The following is a 22,967-nucleotide window of genomic DNA, read 5'->3' as shown; positions in this document are numbered from 1 at the left end:
TTAAGAATATTATTTTTAAAAGTTTATGATTATAAAAAAAAATCCTAAATTATTTATTGAAATAAAGTTTTTAAAATTAAATTTAATTTAATTAGTGGAATATTTCAATTTTTTCTATACTCATAAGAAACATAAATTCTAAATACACATTTAATTTGACAATTAATCAAAACTCCAATATTTTTTAAAGTCCCAAAAAAAATAAATTAATATTTTTATTATATTTTATTATCTAATTATTATAATTTTATAATCTTTTTAATCATTTAGAAAAACGAAGAACGCTAGGTTTTGTTTGAGACGAGTCATTTCGTTATTGTTCATTGGAAGAAGAAATAGATGGAAAAAAAACAAAGGGAGAGAGGAGAGAGAAGTAAAGATGGGAAGAGAGAGAGAGAGAGAGTAGGGAGAGTGGAAGGACAAATAAGAAAAAATATTTTTAATATATGTTTATAATAATTGTAATTCATTATTCCATAAATCTTTATAAATAAGATCGAGTTTTCTATTAATATCGAGCTTTAATAATATCAATCAAATATGTGATTATGCATAATAAGTAATTTTATTATTCCTAATCACACGAACCAAACAGAGTTCATGTATAATTTTAATCTTTATTATATTAAGTTAATTAATTAAAGAGAAGAAAATATATATATATATATATATAAACTAATATTATTAAAGGGAAAACAAATTAAAGAGAAGAAAATATATATATATATATATATAAACTAATATTATTAAAGGGAAAACAAAAAGAATATGGGCATTTTGTGTAGGAGTAAGTATATCAAAGAGATTTTTGTAAACAAAATTTCTATCAATTAAAAGTAGCTATTAACTCTCACATTTAATTAAATAGTACTTGTACATTCGATACATATGCATAATTTAACTGTATAATATTTTTATTTAAAGAAAAAAACTAAAATAAGTGGAAATGATTGGTATTTTTTAAATAATAAATTTAAACATGTATAATAGAATAGAATATTCTTGATAGAAAATTTCAAAGAGGTTATTTTATGTAAAAATAAATATGCTTGAGTGTATTTCAATCAAACCATACTAGTTAAAATCAAATCAGACCAAGCTTATGATCGATTCTTGAATAAATCGATTGAACAAGCTAGTCCCGTCCGATTTTAAAAACCATGGGTTCAACTGTTTTTAATCATTATTTGCTCTCCCAATTTTGTTTTCTTTTTGCTATTGCCTTGGAAAATTTTTCCAAGAAAATATAGAAAAAAAATCATATTTTATGTTTGTAACTTATTTAAATATATATACTTATACCTAAAATTTTATTCCATCAAAGTAGAGTGGAATATGCAAAGTAAAATTGATGTGGTAATTCGAACTGCCTCGGAAACACATGAAACTTTTGTCGGCGGTTTGTTGCTCTTTCAAAAGCATGCATCACAAAACAACTTTACCTTTATTACTTAGTTAATGTTTTTGGCATAAATTGTATAAAATCTTCGTGTGTTTTCAAAATTTAGTTAAAAATTCTTATGTTGGAAAAGAGTAAGCAAAAAATTTTCTATATTTTTCAAAATATTGCATGCTCTCTCCTTCTGTTAGATATATCCTAATGGCGTTAATTTTTTATTAAATTGATCATTATACCCTTCTATAGCAATCATTGATCTTCAATTATAAAAAATAAACACTCCACATCTTAAGTAATTTAAATATATTTTTTATTTATATACATACTATATACAATATATATATAATATAATATAATTATAATATATATATATATATGTCTTTCTAGCGGCGAAGGCCGCCGCCTCCCTGGGCGGTGAAGCCATCGGCACAAATGGAATGGGGCGACAACAACGTCACCCCCACAAGAGGGGCCGACCTTGCGTTGTCCAGATGCAAAACGATGTCGCCTCTAATGCCCAAGTTCTGGGTGACAGAGGTTGCCCAGAGAAGAAGGGCGACCTCCGTTGCCGACTGAGAAGAAGAAGGTAAAAAAAAAAAAAGTGAAATTATTTAATTTGATAAAATTTATAAATTATAAAAAATTATTAAATATATATTAATAATTTTAATATATATTTTCCATAAGTTAAAAAAATTGATATAATGTTTAGGTGTTTTTATATTTAATTAGTATATTTTATAAATAAATATTAAAATATATTTACATTAAATAATTTTAATTTAATAATAATATATAATATCATAAGTGATTTTTATTTATATTCATGTAAATTTTTAATTTTAAAAGTGAACTTTTAGTATATTAATTTTTTCATTGTCTTTTGTTGATTTAAATTATGTGCATACTAAATTATCAAATAAAAGGAATAAATTGGACATTTGCCCACTTAAAAAACCTCAAAAGTAGCAAAGAAGAAAGGGCAACTCGTATAAACCGTTCGTGTGGCTCACTCTTCGTTAGTTTCTAACGGAGATGGAATATTTTGCAGTACAATACAGGATATTTTTAGCCTATAAATATAATACAGTGGAATTTTGTGCTATTTCCCTAAAAAACATGGGGTGTCATGCAATTTACCCATGTTTTCTTATTAAGGGTTAAGTTCTCTAATACAAAAGGGAAAAAATTGTTACAATAATTGGCTTTGACGCGGACAATGACATGGTGAATGACTCAACAAGTTTTGCTATGTGTAACAGATATGTTGGGGATTTCATTAACATATTTAACTACAAAATATGTTTCACGAACGAACACTGAAGGTGTCATTTTGTTACGCTTCATAATTTAAGGGCGTGAACGCGATATTGACCAAAATTTATGGATGCAAAATATATTCAACTCAGAATTAATATATGCAAGTCTCCCTATTACATGAGACTCGCCTCATATTCAGTGTCTTCCCAAGTCAGTCCAACACTATGTAGACAATTGTTATGGCTGATAAGGTGCTTGATATCATATGTGATTGCGAAAATCTCAAAAATAATTTGTTATAATAGAAATGACAAGAAAAAAATGAATTTAGACTTAAGGCGTGAATAACATATACTTTTTTTAAAGTGATAATTGCTCTCACTATAACTTGCTATCAAGTTTATATGACAAATAACTTCTAGCAAGCCCCCTGAAGTTTGCGAATCATAACTTTAAAGACTTCCCTCAAAAACAGACAAAAACAAATTTATGCGAAAATAGGATTCAAGAGGTGAAATTTGCCATTTGACACTTAGTATTTATAGACATCTGAAACCTTTTTCCGAATCATTTCAATTTTTTAATTGTAAATTGATTCATAACCATTACAATATTTTATGCAGAAAGCTGCGTAACTTTTCAACCATTGCGATGTTCCATGTTATGCAGAAAAACTGCATAATTTTTCATAAGATATATTACAGTCAAATTTTTTCAATTTTTGCTGGAAAATTCAAAATTCAATTTCCATATTAATGAAAAATTAATTTCAAAATAAATCAATAGATTTCTTTATTTCATTTCAAGCACAAGCACGTGCCAAGTATATTTATAATAATATAAGATATAAATATTTATTTTTCTTCCCTCCTAATTTTCCTCCAAGTTCTATTTTGAAAGTTAAGCAGACATATCTCATGATAAATCATTTTAGATTTGTTTATTCTACCAATGGGGAGGGAAGACATACCCATTACCCATATTTTTATTACAAGCAATTTCCATCACAATATCTTATATGTTTCTCCAAGAATCGAAACTCTCCGATGAGTCAATAACTTCAATAGGTACGCAAAGTCATACATGCCTTTAAATGTCGCCCACTGCACTTCCTCATTCAACACCATCCCAGACAACACCATGAGCTCGCTAAAGCGCATTGCATTGATGCCCTTTTCGTTGTCTTCTTGACGGCAATTTTGCTATTTCTTAAGAGCTCAATGGAGTCTACAACATGGTCATCCTAATCGGTGTTGAACTCAAGAAAATTGCATTGCCGGATATACTTGTTTCCACTAGGTTCAGTTATAGGAAGAGTGAGTTTCAATCGAATTAACTTGAGAATCTCCATATTAGCTCTTTAACATCACAAAATTGTGCTTATATCGGCTATTAAATGCATCTCACGAAAAAACTCTTTGTTGAATGTGCATTCGACTCTTTAATTAGTATTAATGATGGAGATTACGCGATCCAAATCTTGCTATATCATTTTCTCCAACTCCCAAGAATTTTAGAAACAAACTATTCAGAGTTGGTTAAATCCATGAGCTTGAATGGTCCAGCGTTCTCTCCCTTTATATGTTCGGAAAATACACGCACATTGTGCATTAGGCGTATTTTTTTTTTTTGAATTTTTTAATATTTTTGTTCTTATATCATTCTTAGACATTACCTACAATAGTACATACACACACACATATATATATTCATTTTGAATTTATTCTTGTTTCATAATAATTATTTATAACTCAAATTTCTAATATTTATGTATGAGAAAAGGAACAAATAAATCAAGTTTTTTTTGAAAATTTTTATGAAATTTTGTATACTAAACTTGATTATTAAGAATGAACTCTTACGCAATATTTGTATCTTTAAGTGAATGGTGAAGTCAATCTTAATGGAGTGGTCAGGAGCTCTGAAAAATTATTTTAAAAATATTTTTTGAATGCTATAAAAGCTTCAATATTTATGTATAGAGCTTTCTTAAAACTTCACTCAACTTCTATTATATTTTTTAAAACCTTACATCCACAAACTTCTATATTTATCTAAAATATTCTTTTTTTATAATATTATTAAATCCATGCTTCATTCAATATTTTGTGTATTGTGCTTTTAATATTAACTTCTAAACCTACATAGATTTCGTTGAAACATGTCATTTTAAAAGTTGTTCGTACATGTACATCTCACTTTATTCTTTTCTAGAAAAATAAAAAAATATATAAATATTCTATCACTTCAGGAAGTCTAAAAATAAAAAAACACTAAGCAATGTACCTAGTGAAAGATAGGAAAAGTGATATTCATTATCAAGTTTTACTTACCATTCTTGCTTTATTTTATTCCAAATCATTACTAACTTGAGCATCTGTTTTGCGGATTAATCCTTCGATATTCTTAGAATAATTAGAAGATTTCTTGAAATTGTATGGTGCTATTGGACCTCGATAAGCATCAGGGTTATGGAGTAGGATGTTCTATATATCCAGATTACATCTTCTACTCCATTTTATATGTACACATCAGCTATACAAAAGTTGCGTTATTTATTTTATTTAAGAAAAGATTGATGAGGCTAAATAAATTAATTACTTAATTAAATAAGAGCTTAAAGAAATATTAATTTTGCATGCTTTTTTTATTATTGTCTGTAAAAATAGAAATTCAAAATTGACAATGTTAAATTATTACTAAATTGAAAAGTCATATAATGGAACGAGTATATTTGTACGTAAATGAATGTTTGTGTTTTGTCTATTACGACCAATGAAAATGTAAAGCATTTCGTAAGAGATATATCATAATAAAGTTATATACATCGAGTGTGTTCAACCTGCTAGTGTTATTTATTAAATTCAAAATTTAGAGCAAAATTGAAAAATTGTAACTGTTAGAGCTAGAGGTGAATGTTCGGATTGAGTAGTTTTGGCTCCTGACTTACTCGGGTTTATATGGTAATACAATACTCGACTTTAAATATTAAATTGGGGTTCAAATAGGATTCTCTTATCTGAATTATTCGATTGAATATTCGATTTTTTTTTATTTAAAAAAAAAGAGAAAAAAAATATGTGTAAAGTAAAAAAGTGTTTGAGACTAGGATTACTTACCTCACCCTTAAATCTTTTACTCCCCTCCCAACCCCCAATAAAAATTCATTTTATTTCTCTCACAAAACCTCTAAACTTTTAGAATGTCCCAGAAAGAAGATCCAACACTTAACTCTATTTTTCTTCCAAATAGAAGTGAATTGTCATTCAACTCCTTGACATTTATCTCTGAAATGCAAGTGCATCCATGACTAGTCTCTATTTTATTTCAAAATCCCTTTGTTTTTTCAATTTTCTTTTCCCAGTACAAAATAATAATAGCCACTATAAAGCACAGCAGCTCTTGTAGCTCAGTTGGTTAGAGCACCCGTTTAGTAAGCGGGAGGTCTTGAGTTCGACTCTCAACAAGAGCAGTCCATTTCATCTCTTCCAATTTTCGACTGCATCATCAAATTCACGGCTTTTGCCATTTTTCATTTTCGATTCTTTTTTTTTTCCTTTCAGATACATTACATGTTTGTCGCCACAGTTAAATTTAATGCAAACATTACATATATATATAATTACCGATGGACTTAATAATGTGATTGTTTAAAATAATTGGCATTTGTGTACCTTTAGTAACAAGACATATAAAAACATACACAAATTTTGGTAAATTACAATGGCTTTTCTAATTTATCATAATTTTATATGTCGTCTTACTATTCGAAAAAATATATTACCAGTAAAACAAGTACCCCTCGTGATAGTTCATTGTAAAAAATATTTGTTATATTATCGTTAATCCATAATAAATATTTATAATTATGATAAATTTTAATGAGAACACATTGTCGTGATTCTTGTACTGTACATTTATTACAATGAGAAAATTTTGGATTAGAAGCTAGTAGCTACCATTGATATTGTATTCAGACACAAAACTCATGACGTAATCTGTTCGCTCATAAAGAGGTTCTTCAATTCATTGCCTGCATTGCTCCTAAAATTTCATAGTAAACTTTTTCAATGGTAAGAAACCTACACAAGTTTTTACAACTATTAATTCACCAGTAAGATCTTGCCTCAACAGTAAAGTTGCAATCTACACACTTTTCACTTAATAAGGTCATGGTGATATGGGTAATTTTTTATAGGTAAATTTTCTATATTTATTAGGTTCGATATAATTCTATATTTATTTATGCATTTAATCAATCTTTATTGAAATCAATATTTTCTACCACACACGTATATAGATAGATTGAGAGAGAGAGAGTTAATTCTACATAGGCCTCCTCTGAAAGTACAAAATTATATTTTCTCTAAAAAAGTTTGAAAATTATACTTACGCCTCCTTTGAGAATCTTTATTTACCCTTGACCCCTTTACGTTAGGATTTGAATGAAAAAAGAATTTCATCCCTCATTTAATAAGCATATATATATATATATGTTTATATTTATAAAGAGATCAATACAAAATTCATATATGCAGTGAGGTAAAAAATTGTTGCATTTTTCCTCCTACAAGTACAAAATTATTGTACGAAAATATTTAATAATAGCTAAAATAAAAAAAATTATATAATTATTTCACTAACGATAATATTTTTTATCCAAACCTTAACGACAAAAGGTCAGACATAAACGATGAATTTTTAAAGAGGCTGTAAATATAATTTCAAAACTTTAGGAGGAAATATAATTTCACATATTTAAAAAAAGGGTAAGCGTAATTAATATACTCGTAAAATCCCTGCCCAAATTGATATAAAGAAGAGATTGCAAACATTTGATGTTAATTTGTTTTCATCTCTTAAAATGGTTAAGCACTATCGATCATTCCAAAATTGTTGCTAAAAAGTTATACAAGTTGCTATTGTTGTCCCTCCAGTTAAAATATGTAACTTAAAGTGCATTGAACAACTCCAGTTGCATCCCCCCAACATCAAACTTCCATTGCAACTCTCATTTCCCAAATTGGAAAAGGATTTCCAACAAAAGGATCTCATCCACTTCATTCTTGTTTTACTTGATCATGTGTGATGTGCATGCAATAAATTGTTAGGAGACCTCTTTCTTTTTGTCCTAAACTTCAAAGTGTCAAAGGTTACTTCTTCGTAATGGAGTTGAACTATATGCATGTAAAATGATCAATATATGAGTTCATGTATCGCATCTTTATAGAGGGAGACGATCAAAACAAAGCGACATGGACATCAGCGTAGATTTGGTGTGGAAGTATACAGATGAAGTGGAAGTGGGGAAGGAAATCACACAAGGTAGAAGGAAAATAAATGAAGAACAACACTGTATTCTCATAGAAAGTTGAATAGCAGCATATGGTATTGAAGCCTTGCATTCTATAGATGTCAAATCAACTTAAAGGCCCTGATTCCACAACAAATCTGCACAGGACATGGTAGAATCATAATCTCAGGAAGGTAAAAACATTCGACGAAGCATGTCAATAGTTGCCTCGCTATTCACTTGAGATTAGTAAGAAGACAAAGATCCCATTCAAAATCACATATGTTTCTCTTAAGTAGCAATAGAATCTTGAGCTAGAAGTATCCATGGAATCAACTTCTTTGGGAAAATAAACAAAGCTTGAAACTCCCCAAACTTAGCAGATGTACCAAATGCTCAATCTCTTCTATGATCCACAAATTAACATAGGCTAGTGCAGTGTGAGATTAAGAGTTGGACAAATGGAGAACTTGACAATGAGTGTGACGTTCCTCAGATCATTAAACTTGAGTATTGAGAGAGATATCTTGAGATGAAAGTGTTGTAACATTGCTTGCATCAATTTGTCCCCCAGCATGATTACTGTGACCACACCATACAACTGTCTATCAACTATGAATACCCAAAATGTTTCAGATTATGACCATCGATCAATACACTTGTGTTGCCGGAGGAAGAGGGGGTAGGGGGTAGGGGGAACCTGGGAAATCAATCCTATTCAAGAGCAATGAATGTCCTTTAGACAGCATTACAACATACTTTATTTGAAAAATATGGACGGATCACAATTTTTGTTAATACATTCAAATAAAAAATGAGCATCATGAATTACTAACAAGAAATCTCAGTGAAGCAAAGGCAGACATATGCAGTCAGAAGCAAACACTTCAATGGATTAATGTTTCTGTTTAAAGCCAGCCATTAAGCTTGGCAAGAAATACCATTATTAAACTAATGCCAGAAACAGATAAAAGCGCCTTTTCAGTTGGTTTTCTCGTATGCTCGATATCTGATAATTCACCTTGGTTCTGATTACAAACACAACCACAAAAGCATGATTACTCCATCAATTTTCTATTGTGCTACTGCACTTGCCAGAATCAAAATAACTAAATAAAAGAAGAAATCATCTGTGGCAAGTCAAGTTTAAGAAGTTCATTAATAACCCCGGACAGAACAATCAGTATAATAGCTACAAGCAATGACAATCTTCAGATACAATACAAACAGAACACTAACACACCTCCAATGCACCAGCTAATCAGTTCCGACCAAGTGGCAACGATCTGCAAGTAAATGTCTCCTTGAAATCCGATTTCTTTGATGAAGTAAAAATAGAGGCATACACCTCCTTGGTTGCATTTGCTGGAGCTATGACTCCTGCTTTCAACTTCTTAGTCGACCCATTCGCATCAGTTTTTGTCCCATTCCCTTCAATGCCATGTTTTGTCCCCGTCAATCGCCCCACTTCCTCTCCATTCACATCCCCATTCCTCAACTTCTTAGGTTTCTTGCCGGTATCCTTAACTTTCAGTTTTTCCTCCTTCACCTTCTCCCACAATTCCTTAACCTCCTCCTCACTCCCATTTATCACAATCTTATCACTTTCCACAAATTCCTTATGACAAATCAAACAAGCAGAAGACTTCACCTCCTTAAACCCCTTTGCGCTGAAAACATGCCCACAGCTTTTGATCGCATAAAACTTATATTTCCCATTAAATTCCAGCCCAGTTATTGGGCACTGGAACTTCACCTCCCCACTCTCCCTAGCTCCCGGAATCTCCGCCAGTTCAACCGAGATCATATCCTTCAAACCCTTAATATACCAAAACTCTCTAGGCATATTCTTTTTCAACAAAGCCTCGACCAAAGCCTCCTTATTAAACAAATTTCCCAACTTATCAATAACCACCGGGTGCCTCAACGGCTCGTTGGACAAACTACAGTTGAGCCATTTAGAAAGCCTCATTTCATTCGGATCAACCTTATCAGGCTTCTTAACCGCGTACATATTCAAATAACAGTCCCGGGACTCCGCCCCCGTGGCGCCCCCATCTCCACCGCCGCCGTGGAACCGAAGGTGGAGGGTTAGAGTGGAGAGCGGGGCGATCAGGGAATTATGCAAGAGGCGGGTGGAGTCGGCAAGCGGTTTGCCATTAAGAGTGAAGAAAAGGGAACCACGTGGAACCGACGCAATCGGAAAAATGGAAGACTTCAGATGATGGAGGGTGAGATCAGGGCTAGGGTTTTGGAAAATTAGGGCACGGGTGGGGATTCGGAGGTCTGGGGATTGAACGAAAATCTGGAAATTTCGTGATGTGGGTCTCATAATTTGGGAGAAATAATCAATAAAAATTTCTGAAGAATAAATATGAAGCTAGAAGAAGTTGTGAATTGGGGAGAAGACGGAGAAGATGAAGATATGTATATATATATATATATACCGTCGTAGAGGAGGAGGTGAAGACGGGGCATGAAATAACCCACTTAGAATGAGTTCGGGGTGTCCGGGTCCGGTTGGATGTAATAGATATGGGCTACATGGGTCTCAATTGATCCTTTGGGCCGGCCTACTATTCCTAATTTTCATGTTCAATTTGATCTGACCTGGCTCTATATCAAGCATGTACAAAATTAGGGGGAAATTCTAATCAAACTAATTATATAATAACGGTGATATATTTGCTATATGATGATCAATTTTTTTTAAATTATATATTAATCACACAATAAATATATCATACTTGTTATATAATTAATTCAGATTTGATCAAATTTAATTTGAATTAAGAATTTTTTGAAAATTCACAGGGTGTTTGGCTACACTTATTTGAAATAAAGAATAACAAAAAATGCATAAAACTCTACTGTGTTTTAAAAGGTTGGCTAAAAACTCTTTTTTATTTTAAAAATAGGCTAAAACCCCCTTATGTTTTGTAGAACTCAGCAACAAACACCCCTTTCGTTGGTAATTAGCGGAAGGTGCATTACACGCGCTCTTTGTGCATGTGGGGGTATTTTTTTAATGATTTTTTATCTTTTTCTTATGTATTTTTTATTAAAATACTCTTTTTTATTTTTGTTTTATTTTTGTACTTTTTTATAATTTAAATTGAATATTAAATTATAGTTAATTTATTTAATATTTAATATTAAATTATATTATATTTAATTCAAATAACTTTATAATTATTAATTGTTAAATTTAAAATTATTTTTAATTAATTATAATATATATTCAATTGTTATAATTATTTAAAATATTTTTAATTAATATATATATATTTTAATAAATATAATTAAGATTAATTAAAAAAAAAGAAAAAACACAAAAAAAAATGAGTTTGCGACACTGGAAACTTAGAGACAAGTTCCCAACGCCGTCTAGATGAGTTTTTGGCTGCCAGTGGTACCATTCGAATCCCTTTTTCAAAAGGAATATTTTTATACTTTCAATTTGAATTTTCGTCAACTGGAGAGACTAGGTTTAAGCCAAAACCTGCAAACATGTTTGTCGTCGATTCATCGCCGTTTGGTTGAATCTCAGCCTCAGACCACCACCATCAGACTCGTCTTTTCAAGCCAATTCTAATGAGACTATTTATTGTGGTAAAGTATTTGTGTATATTTGACAATTTGAAGAATTTACGTCGATTCTAAAGCGATGGAGATGGTGGAGGAGTGAGGGGTGGGGTGGGTAGTTAGTTTTTATATATATAATAATAATATAATTTTTTAGATTTAAATTATAAAATTATTTATATATAATATAAGTTAAATAATTTGTTAAATCTAAATCTTTTTATTTTTTTTAAATGTAACGGTTGAGATTAATTAATTAAATCTAATGATCAATATTTTGATCAAAGAAGATCCAACGATTATTATAATAAAAATAATATATATTAAGTAAGGGATAACAGTCATTTCTTAAAAAATTAACAATGTTAGTTAGATTTAACAAAGAGAGGGGCGATTGAGCTATATTTAATAAACACAGGGGGAGATTTAGCCTATTTTTAAAACAGAAAAGAATTTTTAGCCAACTTTTTAAGGAATTTTTATACATCTTGTCCTACAGAATAAGCTTTTAAATATTTGAAGATGTTTAAAAGTTTAAGAATGTCGAATCTTATTTTAAAAATAAATTTTTAAGGTGCTTGAATAAATAAGATATCATAATTTAGAAGGTATAAGAGATGTTTGACATAATAAATTCTTTATATTAGAGTAAATATCTAAAAGACCATAAAATTACTAGAATTAGAATCATATATAAATAAATATTTCTACTTCAGTGAAGAAAATAATAACAAACTTCGATTATGTGAATAGTAAAAGTAGAATAGTAACAAAAAGTGAGGGTTTGTTCCTCTCCCTTAAATGTAAAACTAAAATATCTTATAAAAAGAAATAAACTGAATTCAATATTTTAATCAAGAGCTTCAATTCAAATATCTTACACAATATTTTGAAAAATTTATAAACTGAATCAAGCCACCACCTTTTGGATAATAGTATAGAAAAAAAATAATTTTTGTATATTGATTTTTGCTAGAAAAATGAATGTAGAAAATAGTTGATTTTACCAAACCACAATTCACCAAAAGCTTACTAAAACACAAATTATTGGATTAAATTATCATAATTTGAGTGATCAAACACCTTGGATGTGCACAATGAATCAAAATGGTGAACAAGCTAGCGTAAAAGGGGAACAACTGTAGCCTAACGAGGCACCCAGAAATGGATAGGCGCGAGGGTTGAACACAGCTTCAAAGAAAGATAAAGCTCCCCGTGGCTAAAAGCCCATATTCGTAAGAGTATCAGATGTAAGCAAATGCCTGCCCAAAGGAGAGTACTATCCGCCGAGAGTTGGTAATAAAAAGTGCGTGATCAAGGTTCCTAAACATGCTCATGATAACGATAAAAGCCAAAAACTGGATACCTTTCTCAGATCAAATTCGAAATTCAAGAAGACACTAAAAAGATTTATTTCTGTATAAGTTGGAACCAAGAGTGAGTATGGATGGATTGATAGCCTGCAACAAGTATGGGGTTTCTTGATTTAGGTAATAATATGTAGCAATTGCCATGGTGGCGCTGGATGTGCAACACAAATTCAGACTTCTGCTTAATGAGTACAGAACAAGTATCAGTGTAGCCTGAAAATTTTTTGATACACAAAAAGCAGAAAGTTGATGATAGGTACAAACTGCAAGAGTGATTGAATCACAATGTATATCACTCCGTTACCTGAGAATCTATACGAGCTATTTACTTGTGAAACTGGACAATAATGGTGAACGTGGAGGAATCCTCATTTGTATGATGAAAAAGCAGCAATGTGACTCAAGCTCCGGTAGGCTAGCAGCATTTTCATCTCCAAGCAAAGGTACCATTTCTATTTTCTGCCAGGTTATTGAACTCCTCCACTCTCGGCCTACAAGGTCATTCAAGTACAGAAAAATCCAGGTAAAACTGTTTGATGGAGAAACATACGAAAATGAGAGTTGTATTGGTTAGCAAGTCAGTGAACAAATATAGCAGAGAGCGTGTGGATATACATCTCAATTCGAAAGGCCATGCTCCTTCAAGTTTCTGGGTGGACCAAGTCTTGGTGTTTGCATGTTCTGCTCGTGTTTTATCCAAAAAGGAAAGAAGATGATGTAATGGATGTTTCTCGCCATTGTGGAGGCACACATCTCCATCTTGATAGATCCTTGGAACTTCGCTTCTGGTGATTCATTAACCTGAAAATACATAGTTTCATTAAACGTATATTCATTGTGCAAATCGCATGGTCACAACATATCTCAATCTTTGAAGGAATTTTCAATAACAATATGCATTTCCAAGACTGAAAAATTAAGTGCATCAACTTCTTTGCATTTATAATGGGTTCATCATCTATGCAGAATAGTGATATGAGAAAAATCAGAAAAATAAGGAAAAGCAAATTGTGCAACTGAGCAACAACTTTCTTTTATTTTCTTTTTCATGATGACTCTTGCCTTATATTCAAGATCTTCAACAATGAGTCAGATAATAGACTGAATAGCGACAAAAAGCAATGCAAGGAATTCAAGAGATCAGCGGCAACCAGGTCATCACGTCTATTAGACGGACAGTTGAATGAAAAAAATGATTTTACAAATGTGAGAGTAGAGTGCTGGTAGCTCATTACAATTTAAGTAGCAAGGAAAGCATTGGATCCTTTTAGTAAGCATTATTTGGCTAGAAAACAAAGAAAATGCTCTAATACCCTGTTAAGAATGAAGATTAAAGTCATAATACGTGGTCCAACTAAGATGCGCTCCATGTGCTCAGTGTCTAGGTTGGTGCTTCATGATTATGTACCAAAAGTTCCAAGAATCAATATGCTGAAGATATATGGCCATTAAATTAAGTTTCCAAAGAGCGGTACAATTTTGTCCTTACGGTATGCTTTCAAGCTCTATGCAATAGAAGATACATCCTTAAATTTGGAAAGAAACCCAATAGACATGCGAGAGTACCGTCCATTTATAGCTTGCACTTCTCCTTCAGATACCAAATAGTCCTCCACAAACGCCCCTTGCCGAGCCCCCAGTTTTCCCTGAATCCATTGCCTTCATTCTTGGGACTTTGACCCCTTGGATTGTGTACTGCATTTATGACTCATAAAATGGTTTTCGTAAGATGGTTTTCAAGGCCACATGACTTCTGAACCCTATATCCTAGGTTGCATGATTTTGTTTATAATTTTCGGTCCCCAAAATCATCTTTTATCCATTGCTAAGTAACGACCCTTGAATGCTCTAGTACATTAGAAAGTTAATTCTTTCTTTTAAAGATTTAGTCAGTTTTACTGGCAGAAGGCCGTGGCTTATCATGAAGAAGTTGAAATCAAATACATTGTTGTATTTTGGAGAAAGTGTTGCTGCAAGCATTATACTGTGATTCTTAGTACCTTAGCCCATATTATACATGGAAGATTCCCTCTTAAAAGAACAAATAAATCAAGGTATTGCAAAATGCAATAATCTTCAACTCTGCAACTAGATGTTATCAGATTAAGAATGAGATGAGTCATGGACAAACAATACATGCACTTAACAACCAAAATGACAAACGATAGAAGATAACACATCTAAGAGGCGTGTTTTCTGGAAGATTTACCAACAAAATCTACGGCAGCTTCCCAAGAGTTGATAAGCAGTGAGTTATAGATACAGTTGCAGTGTATCATTCTATTCGAACTTGCAAACATATAAATTGCAGCAGAAGTGGATGGCACTAGCAGCGTATTTACCTGCCTGTAAACAATCAACTGTTCCATATGTTTTCACAGGATATCAGTCAACATTCGCTGATATGCACTTTATTTTCCATCAGTCTTTAGCTAGGGTTCCTATACATTGATCTCTACGGGCATCCAGGCTATGTGAACAATGGAGATACCATAAGCAAAAGTGAATACCCGCACAGTGGCTCTGGGGAAGTAAATAGAAAGCACTTCTACCGGGATTAAGAAATCTGTTAGAAGAACTCTGAACCTAATGTTTTCATATCCAACGTGTTTCTACCGACTACAATAAATTCAGTATGTTAGCTTGATCACCATGCGTGACATTCATCAAACGTTTCCACACCAAACTACATGAAATCTTTATCTTATTCCCACCATCCTCTTGAGCATTTCAGAATTCTCGACTTTCTGAAGATAGAAAGAAAAGAAGATGCAAGAACACTCTGGAGTCCCATATCACATTCAGAAGAAAGAGCTTTTCAGCATCATATTAATCTACATCTAAAACTCAAGTCCACATTTTACTCTATCTTTTCCTATTTACATATCTTGCAGTTGAAATTCACTATCTTAGACATCACATATTATTAACATGCCCAGCAGCGAAACATTCGCAAAGGAAATTACACCAAGAACACTAATTTTCCAAATGCCATGTTCCCGAACAAAAAATATATGAAGAAATATACTGAATTACCTTCATTACACTTCTAAATCAACCATTAAAAAACCAAGTACCTAAATATGGTCTGCCTCAGGAAGTTCTCATTCTGAAGTACATTTGCATATATATACAAATCAACTATGCATGTTATCAAATAGTTTCTACCTATTTTGCCAGCATAACGAGCGTCAAAGACAATCGAAGCCACATTAACCAAGAATCCGAAATTATTAACAAGGTTTCCGACGTCCGCTTCCACCCTCAGCCGAAGGGTTTCTGCCCTACACCGGCACCAGCTCCAGCTGCAAAGCCTAATCCTCCTTTGTTCACCGTAATGAGTACTGATAACAATCATATATACACTTCATCAGCTCAAAAATTCACTCAAGTATGAGAAGAAGCCGAATAATCGAGAAGCAATCCAAAACGAAAGCATAAGAACCAAGACAAACTAGATTAAAAATCGAAGATACAACCATCACAACCAACTCAAGCAAACCCTGAAACACTTCCATCCCGCAAAAATCAACTTTCTCATCCACAAAACCTGACTGAAATTTCTCAAAAAAATTTGGACCATTTCTCGATTTATGCGTGTCATCCTTGCGCAGGGGCCATGCTAATCTTCTCTGTATCGTTCCAATTTTATCGGATGTCCCCGAAGGGACGAACGATTGTCGGCACACGCCTCCTCATCTACAACAAAACTGTTTGATATCTCTGCGATGTGGGAATTGGAGTTGAAGGGAAGTTCGATTGAAGGCCACGATAAGTGGGCCTATGAATGCTTGGGCCGCATTGTAAAGTTGGTTAATGGGCTGGGCTGTATATATGTAAAGTTGATGAAATACTTTGATATTTTATATATATATATATATATTTTTACTTTGAAACTTTTGTTATATTTTAATTGATAATATAAAATAGGGAAAATATAAAATATATCAATATGAAAATTACATAAATAGAAAATTATTGCTATATTAATTAATCAAACAGATGATTTCTATAAATAAAATAAATATAAATAAGGGTATTTTAATCAATTCACGTTTTTTCAACAAAAAATAATTACTCTGATACCTTGAACCTTAATAAATAATAGTGCGTGACGTACACTCGAATGAGTCTGCAACAATTACTTAAAAATCTTAATAATTGAACAAATTAAAATTATTAAAAAATAAAGAAAGATAAAAGATATAAAAAAAATTTAAAGTACGTGAAAATTGAGAGAGTGATAAAAAGAAAAATTAATTAATAATAGTAACAATTTTGATAAAATAATATTAAAAATAAATAAAATGACGTGTCAAAACTCGAGGATGCCTAAGGACACTTCTTCAGTAATAATAGATGATAGATAAGCATGAACCATTCTATAATAACAAAACAACAACTCATAGCTTGCCTCATTTTGAGGTTTCAATCACTCTGCATTATCATTACGGCTTAAAAATTATAATAAATTAACATTATATATTATGATAATATAAAATTAATATAAAAATTTAATTTTTAATTAATATAAGATTAATATAAAATTATAATTTTTGATCCACATTTAATCAATATTAGCCATAAATTTATCTGTCTAAAATATTTGTTATGATTTTTAGCTGTAGTAAATGGTTTGAACTCCATTACAGAACAACGGGTAATAGCACGTTGTGCAGCCATAGTTAATTAGCTATAATTTTTTATTTTTAATAATAATTTCTTTTTTAAAAAATATTTAATCATTTATATATAATATAAATTACATAATTTGTTCAATCTCAATCGCTCATTTTTTAAATTTAACGGTTGACATTAATTAACTAGATCCGACAACCATTATATAATAAAAAAAAATTTCAACATTCATTAACATAAGAAACAATATATAATAAAAAGGGCATAACGTTCATATGAAAGAAAAAAAAATTAACACCGTTAAATCGATTTAATGAAGAGGGGCAAGTAAGCTACGTTAATAAAATAGAAGGGGAGTTTTCTCGCATTTTCAAAACACATGGGTATTTTTAACTGAAGTTTTAAAATACTGGGGAGGGGGTTATGCTATTTAGCCTAAATATAAATATATATCTATTTCTAAAAAGTTGATTATATTTTTGTTTCTTTAGAATGTATTATTTAATATAAAATTATTTATATAATTCATTTAGCATGATGTGGAGTAGTTTATAACTCATAAAAAATACACAATTTTTCTCAATTTTTACCCATTTCACATCATCTCAAATCATTATTACTATATATGCTTGTAGGTAGATATGTGTGTATATATATTAATACTGTATTTGAATCGATGAATTTAAATTTCAAACTTTATATTATGATACCTAGTGCATTAATTTTTTCCAAGACAACTGGTGCCTTATGAGCCTTTAGTTGATAGAAAGTCGTTCGTAACACAAGAAGGCCCAATAGGGTCATTTCATGTAGAGATATTTAGAGTTGAAAAATAAATCAAACTATTTCGATTATAGATTGATTAGTAAAAGTTTGTTCGAGTTGTTAAACTAGAAAAGAAATTTTTCCACGGTTCGGATTCGATTTAATTAATGCAAAAATAATAAAATATACTTAAAAAGAATAAGTTATTCAAGCTTGACTAATGTTTTGATCCAATTAAAGATCGTTTAAGCTCAATTAAATCAATAATTAAACTAAATTCAAATGTAATTTTTGCAGTTCATTAATAATTCAAACTTGTTAGAACAATGATATGTTCGGCTCAACTCGAATCATTTACAACCCCAGAGATACTATCCTATTCTCCAAGGGGCACAACAGGCATTGCGCACATGTGAAGCGACTTGAATCATTTATAATCCTAGAGATAATATCCTATCCCTCAAAGGGCACAACAGACCATGGTTGACCAATGATGTCATAATAAAAATTAATATATATAAAAACATATAAAAAGAATAAAAATACAAATACAAATTTTAAGTTACTGTAGGAATTAAAAGAATTTTAAAATTTGACAATAAAAATGACGAATTGTTTACCATTATAATTATAATTAAATAAATAATTAGCACCTCTCATTCTTAAAATAATATATAAGTCTTATTCTATTAATCATAGATTTAATTAGCAATTTACATGATTATAAGAGATAAAATATAGTTGAATTATGGGTTCAATGAATTTGTTCATTATTATTATATAATTCTATAATGTGGATGTTGATTTATTGGCATGTCTCCAAATTGCAATAATTTTTTTTTAAAAAAAGCATTATCTTCTATTTTAATTATTTTTACTTCTATGTTATAAGTTGAACCCATAATGAATCTATATTAGGTCCATTAAGAACTCATATTAACTCCTTAATTACTCATATATAACAGACTTAGTAGTTTCACAAATACATATTGAAATAAGGGCTCTCCTAAGATAGACACTATCTGATATGGAGTTTGTAGTCCTCCAAATGTTATTCAGATATAAACTCCTCTTAAGGATAGAGTTGAATACACCTGTACATGGTTGTCTAAAAATTATACAGAAACACAAGTGTGATATAACAACACAACACTCTCCCAGAATATACTCTATCCAAATACTCCACGCATCTCTCTATGTTTATTTTTTGGAGCATTACCATAGCTCCTTCTATTTGAAGTGTGTAAACGAGTAGATTATTCTAATAGTAATCACCGCAACGAGCAAAGCGTGTTCGTAATTTGCACAATATTTAGAATAAGATTCAACGGGGAGTGATCTTGAAAATATTCGTGAGGTGATCTCCAATATAATGAAAAAAGATGAGTATTCGTAATCCAATCAAAACATGGGCTTCTAGAAAAACTTGATCCGGATGGATGGATTGCTGTACTTCCGCTGTTATACGTTAACTCGAACCACGGTTATGTGTCTATACACCTGTTATTCATTTATTTTCTTCCCTCAAATTGAGTTGAACATCCCTCTTATCGAACGAAATAAATTATTAATTTGTGTAAACTGAAATAAATTTTTAGCGCCTGATCTCAAATTGCGTATCAGACAATTAGATGCTTTAGTTTAATTCCAACATATGATTATGTTTGGCTAAGTTTTTTTAAAATATATTATAAATTTTTATATTTTATAAGATGTTGGATCTTATTTTTAAAAAAATAAGCTCCTAAAAGTGTTTGGATAAAATAAGGTTAAAGCTTATAAGATCTGAAAGTATCTTATAAAATGTAAGAGATTTGACATAATAAGGTCTTTATAATCAAATAAATTGTTATTTCTTAACATATTTTAAAATGCTTTTATAAATAGTACACATTAGTTTAACTTCAAATAAAAATTTAATATATAATTTTTTTACAATAGAAAAATAATAAATTATTACATAATTTTTTGAATAAGATAATTATATTTGCATTCATTCTAGATGAATATTAATATAGATATACAATTGACATTTTCTTTGTTAATGCAATGACTATTTTTAGTGGTATAATGTTATGAATTTATATTTATTGGTAAATATAATATTCAATATCAATCTTATTTTTATTTAATTATAATAATTTTGTTATTAGATAATGAAACCTTTTCTCTTTTTTGAATGTTAGAAAAATTAAATAGCAAAAAAAATTCTTTAAATTCTAGAGAGAGAATGGATGTGTGTGAGAGAGAGAGAGAATGGGTGAGAGAGAGAGAGAGAGAGCCTGAATGAGGATATTTTTTTATTTTATGATATTAATTTTAGAGTTAAATACAATTATCACCTATAAACTATCCACCCACATGATGGAGAGATGTGAAAGCGCCAACCTTGGAAATCAACCGCCATCACCAACGGCCAAAACTCAATTCTATTAGAGAAATCAAAGTGATAAGCGCGTTGACGTTTTTTTACCCCCAACGTCAGCTCTTTTTTTAAAAGCGCTTTTTTTTTTTTTTTTTTTTTTTTTAAAAGCGCTTTTTTTTTTTTTTTTTTTGATGAGGGGGAAAAAAACGCTTATTATTACAACCATTTTTATTAATTTTTACCCTCCTAAATTCTTACAAACTTAATTCTTACAAGCCTGAAAAAAGTAGACCTGTTGAAAACATCGAAAACTTGAACAGGACACCGTCATAGAGAAGTCTTGAGGGGGTCCAGTCTGTCAAACTGAATCCACTCAATTAATCTTTTTCTTGAGGAACTTACGTGTAATTTTTTTTTTAAATTTAAATTTCGCTTTTAGCTCATATATTTTAATGTTTGGAATACTTTTTTCTCCATTAATACTCAATTTTTCATCAGAGTTAAACGTACATGTTATGAGAGGTTCCCAACATATATGCAGTTACAAAGTATTAATTAATTCTACAATAAAGGGAGCTTACAAATTTTAAAAATAAAATACAAAAGAAATTCCTAACTTATTTTCAAAATCTACCAAACTTCTTCAATTTTAGTTATATTAATTAAAAAATGATCATTATCAACTTCCTATAAATCCTATAATGTTATTTTATACTAAGCTTAAAAAATCATTTCCATTGTGATGTTATGGGATTTTCATTAAAATAGGTTAAGGTGAATATTGATAGAATCGCATTTTTTACTTATTTCATATAATATTTTAGCCTATTTTATGATCAAATACTCCTAATTAAATATTATTTTGCAGCATTAGGACAAAAGAATTGGAAAATGAAGAAAAACACCAAAATGGAAATTCAAACAAGACTCAAACTCAAATTCTGGCAAGAGTTTGGAACTGCTTGGACTACCTCTGATGAAGGAAGAGTTTAACTAGGATTATAATTTTATCTTTATAAGTCTTTTAGTTCAACTAGGAATCTACTTCTAATCCTAGTAGAACTAGGTATCTAGCTATTATAAATAGGTGATGTAATTCACTTTAAGGGACAACTTTTGAACTCTTCTATTTCTCTACGTTCTTATATTATTTTGCTTTTCATGCGTTCTTCCATGAGCATGTCTAGTTAAATCTCTTATTCCGGTTGAAGACTTGGTGAACGCTTAAATCCAACGGGTTGTGAGATCTAATTTATGCTTTCTACTTTTATTCATATTGGTATTTGTGTTGTTCTCTATGCTTTTATTACAAATAATCTGATTTATTGTCAAGAATATTTGCCTAACCAATTGAACTTTCAAATCCGTAATTGTTTATTTAGTTCGATAACTAGTGGTAACACAACATAATTGATTATGTAGAAGTTTTCGATTATATTGTGGGGAATGCACAATCTAACTTAAATAAATCCTCGTAGGAATTTATTGGTTAGAATTGGGCCTTTCTAGTTCTTAATGCTGTCGGTAAATTAAATCTTGAGGGCGTTCCCAAGGTTGTTTATTGATTAGGGATTTAGTCAATGGACGTTTCTTGGCTATCCACAAGGTAAGGAAAGGTGAGGTTGTTAGGTCGTACCAATGGCCATAACCAATTTATCTATCATAAATAATTGTTATCCTTGCATCTATGATCAACCGTGGAATTAAGCGTGATCCTGTCTTTGACTGGAATACTCTTCTCTTCTTATATTTATCTCTTCAATTTTTTAGTTTTATTCTTTTTCACAATCAAAACTCCCCCTAATTATTTTCGTTTTTGAAGGAATTAATTTAAAACCAATCTCTGTGGATTCGACCCTACTCACACATCTACAAAAGTGTTCGTAGGAATTATTTTTGGTGGATTCGAGACCCATCAAATATCGTTTTAGTCAAGTGAATTTTTCGTCCCGGTAAACAATACCAAAGTTTTAAAATAAATTTCAACAGGTTTTCTTGAGGTTTACTATAATAATAAAATATTTTATTGTTATTTAAAAAATTATAAATACTTCCTGAAGCTAATGGACGACTAACAAATATTTTTTATAATGGGATGTCATACGTTTATAATTTTATTATCTTTTAAAAAATGTCAGCAATCCGTTGTAGTCTAGATGGTTAGGATACTCGGCTCTCACCCGAGAGACCCGGGTTCGAGTCCTGGCAACGGAAATTTTTCACCCCTTAAATCTGTACTACACATGTTTTATCCAAGAAGGAAATGAAATAAAGGTAAAGGAACATTTCTCA

At 30.7% G+C, this 22,967-nt stretch overlaps 1 protein-coding gene, 1 long non-coding RNA gene and 2 other non-coding genes across 4 annotated transcripts; 2 read left to right on the top strand and 2 right to left on the bottom strand.

Annotated features, from left to right (window-relative positions):
* On the top strand, window positions 6,058–6,131 carry TRNAT-AGU. Its single transcript has one exon. It is a non-coding gene; the product is annotated as a tRNA-Thr (tRNA).
* On the bottom strand, window positions 8,915–10,414 carry LOC105166366 (protein RTF2 homolog). Its single transcript, XM_011085703.2, has one exon. The coding sequence runs from the start codon at window positions 10,282–10,284 to the stop codon at window positions 9,214–9,216; it is 1,071 nt and encodes a 356-aa protein (XP_011084005.1). The 5' UTR covers window positions 10,285–10,414; the 3' UTR covers window positions 8,915–9,213.
* Window positions 12,913–16,629, bottom strand: LOC105166365. The gene is made up of 4 exons (XR_848171.2): window positions 16,387–16,629; window positions 14,474–16,251; window positions 13,523–13,708; window positions 12,913–13,398 (listed from the first exon to the last, which is right to left on the bottom strand). It is a non-coding gene; the product is annotated as an uncharacterized LOC105166365 (long non-coding RNA).
* On the top strand, window positions 22,817–22,889 carry TRNAE-CUC. The gene has a single exon. It is a non-coding gene; the product is annotated as a tRNA-Glu (tRNA).

This window comes from Sesamum indicum, linkage group LG7, assembly GCF_000512975.1.
Source record: "Sesamum indicum cultivar Zhongzhi No. 13 linkage group LG7, S_indicum_v1.0, whole genome shotgun sequence".
Classification (NCBI taxonomy): Eukaryota; Viridiplantae; Streptophyta; class Magnoliopsida; order Lamiales; family Pedaliaceae; genus Sesamum; species Sesamum indicum.
This window is presented reverse-complemented; position numbering and strand designations above follow the sequence as displayed.